At 45.6% G+C, this 14368-nt stretch overlaps 1 protein-coding gene across 43 annotated transcripts in view; it reads right to left on the bottom strand.

Annotated features, from left to right (window-relative positions):
• Nucleotides 1-307: 307 nt before the first annotated feature.
• LOC102295526 (membrane-associated guanylate kinase, WW and PDZ domain-containing protein 1) overlaps nucleotides 308-14368 on the bottom strand; it is a 137360-nt gene continuing 123299 nt past the window's right edge. For 35 of the 43 annotated variants that reach the window (XM_014339721.2, XM_014339723.2, XM_014339722.2 and 32 more), the window contains 7 exons: nucleotides 13599-13976; nucleotides 11743-11946; nucleotides 9092-9185; nucleotides 8909-8993; nucleotides 7906-8049; nucleotides 5754-5892; nucleotides 308-2610 (listed from right to left, as the gene is read on the bottom strand). In XM_014339721.2, the coding sequence (XP_014195207.1) occupies nucleotides 1280-2610; nucleotides 5754-5892; nucleotides 7906-8049; nucleotides 8909-8993; nucleotides 9092-9185; nucleotides 11743-11946; nucleotides 13599-13976 (2375 nt within the window). In that variant the 3' untranslated portion in view covers nucleotides 308-1279. The other 8 variants (XM_042228265.1, XM_042228270.1, XM_014339729.2 and 5 more) reach the window with 7 other exon arrangements.

The following is a 14368-nucleotide window of genomic DNA, read 5'->3' as shown; positions in this document are numbered from 1 at the left end:
TTGTTCTGTATCAAATGACAAATCTCGCAACCACAAGAGTGGATGGAGGAGGAAGGGGAAGGACCGTAGAGGGCGATGGGAGAAAGAGGGCACTGAAAAGGCACAAATCAAAGTAAGCTGTGAAGAGGAGTGAAGGAACATTTTTAAGATCGTCCTTTTGGGCTTTGATGTTGGGGAAAGGACAGAAGCTCTTTGCTTTACTTTTCTTCAAAGGCTTTATCTATATGCATGCACTTTTGGCAGGGCTGAGATAACAATGTTAGTCTCCCCACTGTTTTGTTTTCTGCCTGGCAAAATGAGAGCTCAAAAAAAAAAAAAAAAGCTGTTAGTGTACATCTTTCTTCCCATCCAATATCTGCATTTTTTTCATGTTACTTAAGCAGGTCAATCAATCCCAGAATGACTCCAATGGCAATAACAAAGGAGAAAAAAGATAAAACAACTGTTCATTTGTTGAATATATTATTTTATTTTAACATCATCATCATAGTTTAACTTTTTCATTTTCCCTTCCTTCATTTAAAATGATCACCTCTGAATGTACACATACTGCAAACTGTCAAAAATATACAAACAAATGCAGGCTTGTGCTATAGTCTGGTCAAATGTCTAAAAAACAGTGGCACTGGAAGGAGAGAGAGTACGAAGGCAAGAGAGAGAGAGAGACAGAGAGACAGAGCGAGAGAGAGAGAGAGACATTGAAACCGGTAAAGACATGCACAGCATCATTGTGAGCACCTGTTATGGTGACCCAGGTGCGCAGTACTTCCAAGGGATCTTTGTGGAAAAGTACATATATTTCATCATCTGACAGTGGGGCACACAAACTGCCCTCCACATATCAAACCCGAAACAAAAATGTTGTTTGTTAATGGAACTGTTGTTAGGCACATCATTGTTTTTTATGGTTTTATATTTTCTGGAAAAGTCTGAGTATCTGTAAATGTAGAATACTTTAACAAAACAAAGAAACAAAAAAAAAACAAGAAACAAACAAACCCCAAAACAAAATGAGAAAACAAAGAAAATCAAATATACAGTTTTAAAAAAAAAAAAAAGAGGAAAAAAAAACAGCTTTCAAAACTACGACCTTGTTAGTAACTCAGTGTTGTTACAGTGTGTGTGTGTGTGTGTGTGTGTGTGTGTGTGTGTGTGTGTGTGTGTGTGTGTCAGCATGTCTACACAAGTTGGGTGCGTTTCTGTAGAACAAAGTGGTAGTGATGGTGAGTATTTGAGGTGTTTTGTGGATGGTTGCTGTGATCAGCTGACAGCTGTCCAATCAGATGCTCAGGTCTTTGGGATTCTCCTTGTAGGTCTTCTTGGGCTCAGGGAGCGTGGGCTTGGATGAGCGACTGGTGTTGGTCTTGTTCTTGACCGTGCTGTAGTATTGCGTCACTTGAGCCGCCACAAAATTGTCATCGTCCTCTTCATCTTCCGAGTCGTCCCTTCTGAAGCTCCTGATCGGGGATATGTCTCGTCCGAGACTGCGGGAGCGGTACCAAGGTTCAGGGGTGCTGTCTCGGCTGGGGTAGCGCTCATCCCTGTCAAACCTCTCAGTCGAACGACCCCTCAGCTGTGTGCTGTCAAACCTCTCAGTCGAACGACCCCTCAGCTGTGTGCTGTCAAACCTCTCAGTCGAACGACCCCTCAGCAGCGTGCTGTACTTCTTGTAAGCTGAATCTGAATCTGGAGTGCGTACTCTGGGCAGGGTGATGTCTCTCTGGTTGCGAGACGCCATGTCCTTCAGCAGGTTATCCCCCCCTCTGTAGGACCTGTCCAAGGTAGAGGCTTTCATCAGCAGGCTATCTTCTCCATAGAGGCGGTCTTCCCTGCGCAGTGGCGGTGTGACCTCCCTGTTTAAGCGGTCTAGGGCTGGGGACTCTCGCAAGGTGCTGTCTTCCAGACGGAAGGTGGATTCAGGAGTTTTGATTGGCTCCTTTAATACAGGCTCATCCACAATAGGCTTCTCGGTGCTGCGGGTCTGTCTCTCTGGGGAGCGATACCGGCGGTAGGGGTCTGAGGATTGGGCCCGGCGTCTGGTGGGGGACTGCTGCCGAGTGCGGTAGGGGGACCGATGGCGATGAGGGGAACGATGAGGGGAACGATAAGGGGAACGGCGAGGAGAGCGGTAGGGTGAGCGACGGGGTGAGCGGTGGGGCGAGCGGTTGGGTGAACGGTGGCGGCGGTGGCGCCTGTCTGGAGAACGGCCTCGGCGCTGACCCCCATGTCGGTCGTCCAGGACGTTATCTGCACTGCGAGACCGGGTGTGCCCCTTATGAGGTGACCGATGGCGGCTGCGGTGGCGATGGCGGCCATCACTTTTCTTGTCATCTTTCTTCTTGGGAGTGTTCTTCCCTGTCGACTTTTTGCCCTTGTGTTTTCCCGTGCTGGTTTTCTTGCTGGGGGAGTGGTGGCGGTGGTTGGAATGTGTGTGCCTGCCAGTGCCGTGGGAGCGGCGGCCTGGCTCCTTCTTGCTGCGTGATGATTGTTGGGGTTCTGGTGGGTCGCTTGACTCTGATGGTGCACCGTTCGGGGGAAGAGTGTTCACTTCCGCAGCGTTTTGTACCCCTGAGGCTGGGTTGGCTGCGCTGATGTTGTTGGTGCTGTCGTCTGCAACACATTGGGACATACAAACGAGGGCAGGGGGATCAAACATGCATCGACACACTAAAAGCTTCTATCTGCTTTCACATTTATCATGCTGAGTCACTCAGACATGAAGCCGAGAACACTTTCAATGGAAGCCATTCTGATGTTAATACCAGCAAAGATGGCAAGTTGTTGGATGGCACAGCAGCAGCCAATGGTAAAACAGTGTAGCTTACACAGATTAAAAAAGGCAGTGACAGAGTTATGAAGCAGCCATTTCTTGAAGAAACCCACAACAAACCTGCTCCTTGGTCTAAAGGGGGAAGTCACCTCTGTGAAGCAGAACGCCGGCTTCTCTGGTGGCTGGACCGGAGGCTGGTTACAACTGCTGCTTCATACTGATGATGCTGCTAGATTTGACTCATTAGCCATGCTCTTTCATGTACTGCCAGGGAACGTTGTAAATTTTTAGAATAAATTAAATGGTCGTGATGAGATCCAGAGACTAGAAGTTGCTCTAAGTGCATTGCAGTTGCAGCAGGTGAAGTTTAGCATTTTGCTAAGAAAAAACAGAACTGTATGGAGAGCTTCCTCTTGCTAAATCTTCAACAAAAGCTGCGACAACAATGCTTTGATCAATATGGCATTTTTAAGACAAAACTTTACAAGTGCTGAGATGGCAGAAGAACCATTCACTGTTCTAAATACTTCACATCGTCGGCCCTGAGATATAGTGAGTGGGAGTAAAACTCTGGCTCCTGTCAATTGAGTAAATAGTCTCCACCTGTAGATATACACTTTTTAACATTATAGCTTAGTTTGAAAATGTACTGCAAATGATTCTGGAGACCTTCAACAATGGATCATGGACAACTCGAGGAGAAGAGTTGACTCCCAAAGAGAACCACTGGTCTGAAAGCATCAAAACTAATTCCCAAAGATAAAATAATCTGCATTTTCACTTTTGACTTGTTTCCAACAGGTTGACTGCAACTAGGACATGAATGAAGTATCCAAAAGAACGGCTATGGCAGCGGTGACACTGGAGATGTAGTTGGGTGAATGGATTTGTATGCATGAAGCAGCGCACAGGCACGGTTGAACTGAAGCGACACCACGCACATCAGGACATAGAAGAAGAGAGAGAGGAAGACAGGAAGTGGGAGAGAGAGCCGAGATGAGAGGGGAGGACAGCTACAAACCGTGGTCTGATTTTGGAGGACAGAGGCCTCCCCCATCTTGTCATTTCTCATACATGCAGTGAGATGGGGAGCGACCATCCCTGAAGGAAGACAAGAGCCCAGCACAATACGAGAGGAAAGGGAAGATACACAGAAACAGAAAGGAAAGAAAAAAAGAAGAGCACAGTAGTTTAGAAAAATATGGAACCAACTAGAAGGAAGAAAAGGAGAATTATTCAGTGTTGATTCTTAATGAAAAAAAATGTGTTTATTTGATCATCGACTCATTCAAAATAAAGAGACAGTCCAGGAAGTTGCCCAAACCCAGTGAAGACCATCAGTTACAGAGTAAAGTCCCCTGGAAACAAGCGTGCACACATCGGACATAGGAGTTGCCACACCCACCCACAAACAAGCGCACACACACGCCTAGACACGTTAATGAAGAAGCAGCAGAAAATCAAAAAAATGAAACAGTGAGACTGGTGCACAGACACACACGCACGCACGCACACGCACGCACACGCACACCAGCAAATTAAGCAGTTTTACAGTGCTGATAGAAATCAAAAGAAATACTGGCGAGACTGTCAAAGGTTGTGCCAACTAAAAAAAAAAAAAATAATAATAATAAAAATAAAGATTTTTAAAAAGTACAAACAATGATCCAAAATATACAAGTTCACATGATGTCACATCGGTGCAGGTTTTGACAGCACATTCTCAGCTCAAATAAACTTTACATTGATGAACTTTTCAAAACAGGCAAAATGTATCCACTCAAAAAAAAGCAACAAAATGAAAAAGAAAACATTTAAAATGACTCGTGACTATCAAAACTAATCAATACGATTAGAAAAAAAAAGGAAAACAGAAAAGAAAGAAATGTTCCATAAATATTATGGAAAGTAGACAATAGAAGGGGGAAAAACCAAAAACAATTTACACTTTTGACATGTTCATGCAGCAATAAACTTTTATCCATTAATATGTGGCTTTGATTCATGGCTCTGTACACTGAACAAAAATACTTGTAAAAATGCCTCTTTTTTTTTTTTTTTTTTAAATCATCACTATAAAAAGTTAATATAACTGGAACGAATCAACGTCTTTTTAAACGGGGATGGGTGGAGTCCCTATCTTCACAGCTTTTCCATAACACTGACAGTGGGTGCAAAAAAAAAGTCCATGGATGAGTGAGTTATGTCAAGCACAGTACAGTGAGATTTACTGAAAATGGCAAAGTGGGAAAAAAAAGCCTTAGACTGTCTTTTTCTTCGCAACACAGTTCTCACTTAGAAAGTAGTTCAGTAGCTTACATTCACCTTCAATAAATATCATAAATATGTTTGTCACATCCTATCCAAAGCTGTGAAAGGTCCCATTTTATCACGGGATGCCACGGATCAAGTTTTCTCTTCCTTTTAATGCTAAATTAGCATGTAATGAGAAATGAGAGACATCCATATTACTTCTCACCCACAAGAAACATTGATTTTCTTTCCTTTTTCTTTACTACTCAGGTCAAACCCTGTAAACAGTTTCCTTTTTTTTTTTCCATGTAGCACTGAAAATCAGACCCACCACCTTCCTGTTAAGTCCCAGCAGAGTGATTTTGCTCAGTGCCCAGAAGGTGAAAAGTGACAGCGAGATGACATGACAAAACTGAGAGCAGGTGACAGCAGGAGGGGGTGAGAGCACCCACAGGAGCAGCCTCGACCCCCTCGCTCTCCCACGAAATCCCAAAAAAGCCCAGGAGTGACCGCCACCACAAAGAGACCAAAAGCGCGAAGCAACACCCCCCACCCCCCTGACTCCCCTCTCCCATCCCTGATAGGTTTGCTCCAGGGAGGGGTGAAGGATCCTTGGGGAGGGGGAGCGATTTAGTTCCTTCACCTTCAACCCACCACCATCCGCTTGAGTGTCCCCTGGCTCAGGGTGTGAAGATGGGCGAGAAGGGAATGTTTTCGTAGATTGACCCACCATATTCAGGCACAGAGCCGTCACCCCTCTTGAGCACCAGATGGACTCGCCGGCCTCCATTCTTGATGAGCTCGATGGCTCGCGCGTGCTTCATGCCCTTGGTGCTCTCGCCGTTGATCTCCAAGATTTCGTCGCCGACCTAGTGGGAAGGAGACCGGGGGGGGGGACAAGAGTGACAGATGAAAATGGAAAAGAGAAGAGGTGAATCAGAGGGAAAGGTGAGAGACAGCAGGAGCCCAAATAAGGGGAGGAGACCGCAGAGCCACACGCGGTGCAAAAGAAAACAAGTGAGAGGAGGGAAGAAGGTACACAAGGAGAAAGATAAGGTTCAAAGGGAAACAATGACACGAAGGGAAGGGTGGAGGGGATGAGGAGGAGTTAATTATCAAATCTGCTGAATGGTAATCTGCACAATAAGAAAACAAGTATATATGGAGGGCAAACTGCATCAAAAAGCAGCAAGCGTGACACGGAGAGTCAGAGAGGGAGAACGACAGAGAAAAAACGAGAACTAGAAGAAACATTTTTGCTTCCTGATTCTTTGAATCCACTCCTCAGGTTATCTGTCAGTGCTGACTGCGTTAAGGGAATACTTCTCTGGCAGAATACGGATCTCTCACTGACACCTCTCCCTGCCTCACAGAGCTGCGACTATTAATATCTCTGCTAACAAGGTGCACAAACACCAACGGCCGGGTCCATATATGCATATACTAATGTGCTAACGAATGTGCGCACACACACACACACACACACACACACACGCGCTCCCACACACTCCCTAACTGCAGCATATTAATATATATGAAAAACTATATCTCAGATTCTAACAGTGTCTGCCAACAGGCTCCCTCCGTGCAAACGCACAGTGAGAGAATAAATAAAAACACCTCACACTTCATCAAGCACTCCGGGGAAAGTGCTATTATTTATGTACAATTAATCAGATGGAAAGGTTAAATATTGCAGTTTCATCACAGCTTTTGTGGCATGTATGAATGCCACTTTACGAGCTTGTCGTGAAACATAAATTAAAATGTGCATATTCTGTTTGCGTGTCTTCATATTACAATCAGTGAACCGTCTGCATGGCCGAGCCCGGAGGTGACTGTTTGCGAGTCAGTGAAGCATGGCTTGCAGTAATTGGGGGTACATTATGCAAAAGCAATTATACTGATAAATAATATTATTGCGATGGCTGTAAGGTCTACAAGGCTGCCATCAACCCCCCCTCCCACCCCCAGCTAATCAATAAAGTCAACTGGCTTGTGCTGCACCTGAAGGCAAGGATTTATAAAATTATAATTGGTATTTATAACAACGGTTACAATCAGCAGTCGTTTTTCAGATATGCTGTTATGTGCACCCCCGACAAAAGATAATTTTATAGCGTTCAGGCAAGCTGACGGATTAAGGAATGAGAAAATTTGACAAATAGTTAAATTAAACATTCATTTTAAAAACACTCTGGATTACTAAGGAAAAAAAACCGGAAAGAGACGTAATTTTTCTTAGCTAAATTGCAGAGCTAATGTCTCGCACAGCTCCACCAAAAATAATGAAGTCCGAACATTTCTCATTAACATTACAATTATTCCACTAGAACGCTTTTTTCAGATGATTTCAAACTATGCTGACAAATGCGAAGACGACTATATTACAGAAAATTAACTAAAACAACCGAGGGAACTGTCCGCCGTTATTTCCAGACAATCTGTTGGCTGTTTCCAAAGAAAGCAGGCTGTTAAAAAATAAAACTTATTTGGAGGTATTCTAGCTACTGAGGGAATATTGGCATCCCTGTTGACACAGCTGCATATAACCTTAAATTGATAAAATTACATCACAGTTTTCCATAATTAAGTATAATATTAAAGGGGTACAAGCAGTGGTTACATTTCAATAGGCCGTCCAACATTTCCTGTAAAACAGCTCCATGTTATGTGGCTGCAAAAAAGGCTGTCTGACCATTTGTATGGTCTAAATATGAGCACAGACGACGAGATTGCAGTGTTACTTGGGTAAGTGCTGTTTTTCCAGCACTAGTTCTTATGATGGTCAAACTAAACTTCAGTGTTTGGTGGCGTGACCCTTTCAAGACCCCGAGAAAACAACCTCTGAGCTTCTGCGTTTCCCATTTGTGTGTCCATACCATCATCTTTCCGTTGCGAACAGCTGCTCCGTCCTCGGCTAACCTCAGCACGTACAGGTCCATGTTGTACTCGCGGCCTCCTCGCAGGCTGAAGCCGAAGCCTTTGTTGTCTCGCTCCAGGTCCACGGAGTAGAACTCAGAATCCTGATGGAGTCAGACGCCATGTGTGGAGGGAGAGAGAGTGAGAGGAGAAAGGAGATGTTTGCATCAAAGTCACCTTTGTGATTCAGGTTTCAAGTGTGCGCGTGTGTCTGCGTTTGTGCGTGCTTGTGTGTGCGTGTCTCCTTTGAAGGGGGATCCTATTTCAGAGGCAAGGGACAATTGCCACCTTCAGGCAAGTCTCACCTTAACAGTTGTGCTACGCTTTTCCCCTTCGTGTGTGCGCGGGTGTGTGCGTGCGTGTGTGTGATTGCGTGTGGACATGCATATGCTCAGGTGTAAGGACGCTGAATTATTGATGCCGTGGGCCCTGGCCTGAAAAAGTAGAGAGGGCGCAGACGAAGAGAGAGGAGGAGGTCTGGGAACCACACAAGGACGGGCAGACAGCCTCAGCAGCTCCTGTCTTTACGCCCTCCTAATCTCCTCTGCTGGAGGATCAATGCTATCTGTGAAAGCCATCTCCACACCAGCAGATTAATTCAGCGGTGAACAGAGTGGACTGAGGGGCTACTTTGAAAGCAAACAGGCTTTCCTTAATATGCACACTCAGATAACGCCAGCAGGTCGGCGTAAAGAGATAAATAAATAAAAATGCACTTGGTTTGTCCTTGGGAAGGTAAGTGGGTATATTAGTTGATAGATGGAGGGACAGGGGAGGGGATGAATGACTGTTTAGATATCGCGAAACAGCTGAATGGATGTATGAAGAGACAAATTTAGATTAGATGTGGGTAGAAAAGTTGATGGAGTGTAGAGGACCGGCGTGTTTTGATGGAGACATGAAATGGATGGGTGTCCGCATGACTGATGTAACTGCTAAGACTGCGGCGCCTCTCTTCCTCACCTGAGTGCTTGGGAGTTGCTGCGTGGGGGGCTGGGGAGGGGCGGCTTGCGGGGCAAATGACTCCTGTTTTGGTTTAGTGTTGGTCCTGAAACAGAAAAAGCGTGAAATATGAGGCCTAAGCGAGGGGTCGCTCCAAAAGACATTTCATTATTAGGCAAGTCTGTTTTCTGCCGTGCTCCTCACCTGGCCTCCGGTGCGGCCTGTTGCTGAGCGGTGTGAGTAGTGGTTATAGTGGCGATCTTCTCTGCATTCGTCAACAGAGATGCGTTCGATGATTCTGCGGAGGGCGGAAGAAGAGCAAGTATATCGTCACATGAGATAACACACAAAACAAAAACAAAGAACGAGAATGATTGTGTTTTTCAACCAATGAGGAGACGGGGGGGAAAAGGCTTGTAACTGAATATGCTGTCATTTTGTATAGACATACTCTAACAGAAGCCTCTCCAGTTTCCTTGAAAGCCTGGGCGATATAATTAAATTTCACATGTGGAGACATTTCATTGTTTTCCTTGTGTCAACCCGACCTACAGGGTCCACCACTAGGCTCGAAACCAGTTTCCAGGCTTCTTTCACCACTTAGCCATGTTCCCGGACACTTGGGTAATACTGCGGTTTGTGCCATCAATCATTTGGTAAACGTCCAAAGGCTGTACATCACATTTAGGACTGAAACTAATCCTTTCTGCCTCTGAATTGTCAAGCAGGGAACATCTACGCCAGTGGCATTAGAGCTCGTGCTTACTCTGTCTTTTATCTCTGCACTGATCCACTCATTTTCAGTTATCAGTGAAAAACACCAGACAGGCCGTCATCACGCGACACCTGCTGCATAAAGAAAGCTTTGTTTTATCTAACGACCTCATCCTTCTTGGCCATCTACCGGCATCCTACATTCGATTACAACTCTGCACCTCCCCTTCCCCAGTCTGCTACTCGCCATTCTTCTCATGGTCACTTCCCTTCTCACCTATTAATCTCCTTTCCCTCCGGTACTCCACTGGAGCCTGGTGGCTCAACCATTCCTTTGCCCGCTGCTCAAGATCTACAGTGTCGACCACTCGAGCGGGAGTGCAGGTGAGGTGAGCTTCACTTGAGACGGCAAAGAGGGGAACCACGAGGAAAACCTTCGACCACCCTTTCAGTTTTGCAGTCTCACGTTTAACTCCTGTAAAAACACTATCACTATCTTTCCCTCTGCCTGATTTGCATGAATCACTTCCTTCTTTTGTCGCCTCTCTTCATTCGTCTCTCCTCCGACTGCTTTCTCTCCGGATATTACTTCTCTTCTGCGTGCGACCTACTACCTGCTTTCCCCTTTCTCGTTTAACTAAATAAATAAGTAAATAAAACGTGCACAGAAAAGGAACTGAAGCGTTCTGTAATTCGTCTGTGGCTTTGACCATGCATTTGCCCTCCAGCCCTGAATGGCGTGAGCCGGGAAGGACAGCAGGTACAATCAATTCAAGGGAGGTAAAGAAAACGAGCACTACAGAGGGTAAAAGGATACGAGAGCTACAGATTACACTTGTGCTAACAATAAAAATCATATCACATACAGCATGTCTAGCTCTCTTTTCTCACACAGTGGAAAGAATGAGGAGGGCTTTGTCTGTGCTCCAAATTTATGCTGCAGAGACATCAGATCTGATGAAGGTATTAGTTTCTTGTACACGTATTACTGAGCAGCAGCAGGAAGACTCCCATGCTCGTTTCCTCGACACTGCAGGCGTACCGAGCATCAGCTACTACAAAACTCCATCTGTGCTCTCACACGGTGAGGGGGTTGAGCTGAATCAGACTTCACCTTTAGAGGAAGCTCTCGCTATGGCGCTCGTTCCCATCAGAAAGCTTAAAGATTGGACTGATCCACAAAGAAATTGGCAATGCTCAGCCATTTGTAAACGGAGGCAGCCAGAACAGTCATTCAGAGGCACAAGTTTAGAAACACAAGCCACCATCTCTGCCCGACACTCTTTCTGCCTCTGTGTCAGACGGCGTCTGGTTGTTTGACACACGCACATAAACACAAACCAGAACTTTTCCGATAAAGCATATCCAGTTATTCCTCGCCAGCGCCTTCTCTCTTGCTCTATCTGTGTCTTCTTGGCAGAGCAATTTTGGCTCACTGTTCTCATCAACTGCTCTGAAGGGAGAAACAAAAAACCCTCTCCATCCATAAGAAGCGAGGCGGAAAGCAACGAGCGGCGGACAAATAGCTCCTATTCCTACCAGTGTGCAGGTTGACAGGGAGTATTGCCTTTCCATGAGCACACACACACGCACGCTTAATTAAATAGCATTTGTGAAGCACGCCAGGGTGATATGTCAGCACAAAGCACAGAAAGTTCTCAGCTGCACAGCGCAACATACAATGCACACAAACTTTTCCTTAAATCCACTTTGACAGAGGAGACACACCCACATGCACAGAGGAAACTCAGCATCTCTCGGTGCCTGTCTCGCTCGCCCTCTCTCCGCTCACGCACGCATACACACCGAAATCTAAACGGCTCTTGCATGTTTTAAAAATGCGGGCACGCCAAAGGCAGGAAGCTAAAAAATACCAAAAAAACAAAAAAAAAAACAAAAACCCAGCAACCTCCCAAATATCCCCAAAGAATCACTCCTGTCAACACTGCGGAGGCGTTATAGTCACTTTGAAAGCCACTGAAGAAAGTGCACTTTACATAACGCCGAAGGAATACTTAATAACAACAACGACAACCCAGGAAAGTGAGAACAAGTCTCCTCAAACATAATCAGGAATCTAATAATAGCTGATATGAGGAAAAAATTCAGACCTGGTTTTGGATTCGCTTTTCTCTACTCACCATCTCCAGGAATGATGCGTAGTGTAACTGTGTTTCCAGCCTCCTTGATGAGGTTGACGATGTCCGAGTGGGACTTGTTGGTGATCGAGCATCCATTCACAGCCAGGATGCGGTCGCCGACTTTCAACTTCCCGCAGCGGTCTGCTGGGCTTCCCTCAATGATGCGTCCTATTTTGTGGGGCATGGCCACACAAGCATTTCCAGCTATGGTCAGCATCGATGTGGATGTGTAATGCATGCGTGATTGAGTGTGTGTTTGCGCGTGTAAATGTTGGGGGATTGTGTTTGGTGAGAGGAGGAAAACGGGAGGGAAAAGTGGGGAAGGAGCAGAAGAAGAGGACCAAGAAGGGTTAAGGTTAATTGACCCGCAGCCAACAGTCAGCCAAGCAAAAGTCACTGAGAAGAAGAAGAGGATAATATGCAAGCACTGGAAAAGAAGGGTCAATTTAAATGTGCACTGCAAAGAAATAGGAGGATTTGTCTTACTATTTTCTCTAAATAGTTTTTCCAAACGATTCTCAACATCTAAAAAAACTCTTGTTAAGTTAGAGCTCTGTTTCATCTACATCCCAAACACCTGCAACTGCAGAAAGTTAGACTCTGCAAACATACATCAGAGCTGACATCTCACCAGCTACCCTGAAGTCTCTCTGTTTGTTTCACTCTGCAGGCCGACATCAGTCACTACAGACTGACGCCCCCAATCACTCATTACTCTCGCCACCCTCTCCCCTCCTTACTTTTCATTATTATTCTTCCATCCTTCCCGCTGCATTCACACTTTTAATACACAACAAACTCATCTGATCCCAACCCGTTTCTGTCCCCCTGAATAAACCTGACCATCTAGGACTGTGAAATATCAAGAGCAGCGGAGAGATAAATCTTCTTTTATACGTTAACTGAAATGAAAGCTCATCTACTAGCCTATGCTTTCTGCTTTGGCCTGTGAAAAGGAGCTTCACTTTACAAAAAGAAGAAAAAAAAAAAGCCAATCTGTAAAGCTAAGCGTTCACAGACCTTTCCAGTGCTGTACACCCACACAGGGAGAGAAGAGCATGGTGCAATGTCCTTCTAGTGTAGGTAGGAAGCCATAGCAGCGAGCAAAAAACGTACATGGAGTACGAGTAGAAAAGATGCAGTGCTACGAGTTTGTAAAAGCAACGCTGAATCTGATTTACTTGCGTTGCTGTGCAATATCAAACAGAGAAAAACGACACCATTCACCAGCTAAGCAATGAAAAAGAACCTCACAAAAAAGAAGAGAAAAGAAGATAAAGTTTGAGTAAGCGAATATCTCTAATCATATGCTGGAAAATAAATAGAACCCATTCACGTTGATCATTTCCCCTATTTATCTTTCTTGCAGTGCTCATTCTCATTAAACTGCTATTAGGATTTTAGTGCCAACCTGCTCCGCACAAGCCATTTAAGTTCAGCTGAATAATACAAGTGGCTTTATGTAAGACCTACTTCACTTGTGATCAATTATGAAAGCCTTATGTGAGTGTGAGCAGCAGCTGCAGGCAAAGAAAGGGTTTCAGTGTCTTGGTTTGACAGGCTCAGATGAAAATGAGAAAGAAGAACCACTTCTTTGAAGAGTGTTGATATTGATCTGGTGGGACTGTAAATAGCCAGACTGTGCACTGGCTGTCAGGCTATTTAGCGTTCAGTGGTTTTTATAGAGGATTCAAAGGATTCCCGTAGGGCAGACGAGAAGATAAAAGGCCCCGGTGATGAGGCAAAAGCCAAAGTGTGATTCGGGTTTTTGCTGAGTAGAAGTGATTTTTGAAATAACAGCATGAGCCGCCATCAACGGTGCGCTGGTGGTGGTGTTTGCGGGTGCTCGTGCTTACCGAAGGTGGTGCCAGCTTCGGGCCTCGACACCGACGAGACGATGACGAAACCGAATCCTTCGTTCTCGCCGCGGCGGATCTCTACGTCGTAGGGCTGCAAACCGGATGAGACGACAGCGGGGGTGGCGATGGGCGGCTGAGAGGAGGTGGTGGCGGCCGCAGCGGCGACCACGGCGCTGCCGCCGCCCCCGCCACCCACTCCGCCTCCTCCACCGCTGCCGATGCCAGAGGTGGAGCCGCTGCCGGAGCTCACTGTGTTGAGGGAGTTCTGGCTGCCCTGTGGGGTGCGCTTCCCAATATCTTCTGTGAGACTGGGCGCCTGGGTGCTGCTGTGGTGCGAAGACGCCGGCGATGGAGGCATGTCTCCCTCTGCTTTAACTAAAAATGGCAGGAGGAGGAGGATATGGTGAGAAAGATACATAGATGAGGTGCAAAGTGCAAACAGGAGGGTAAGAAAAACACAGATATAGAAGATTAACAGTAAAAGATCACAAGGGAGGTGAAACCAAAGGTGAGACATTCAGGAGACAATCATGTACAAAACAGAGTGAGAACCTAATGTAATGAAAGAAAAGCTGTGCAAAAACATATGACAACATCCCTAAACGTTACGTGAGCAGTACAATATTAAAGGAGGCAAATAACAGATATTTAGCTCCTCTAGCACACCTAGTTTATCTTATGATTAAAAAAAAAGGACAGCTTTGGAAGAAGGCCTCTTCAACAATCTCTCCTCTCATCTGTTTCCAACAAAAGATGAACCGAGGACG

Source organism: Haplochromis burtoni, unplaced genomic scaffold, assembly GCF_018398535.1.
Source record: "Haplochromis burtoni strain Fernald_Lab_line unplaced genomic scaffold, NCSU_Asbu1 Contig_314, whole genome shotgun sequence".
NCBI classification, from domain to species: Eukaryota; Metazoa; Chordata; class Actinopteri; order Cichliformes; family Cichlidae; genus Haplochromis; species Haplochromis burtoni.
Note: the sequence above shows the minus strand (reverse complement) of the source record. Positions and strands in the feature narration are given on the sequence as shown.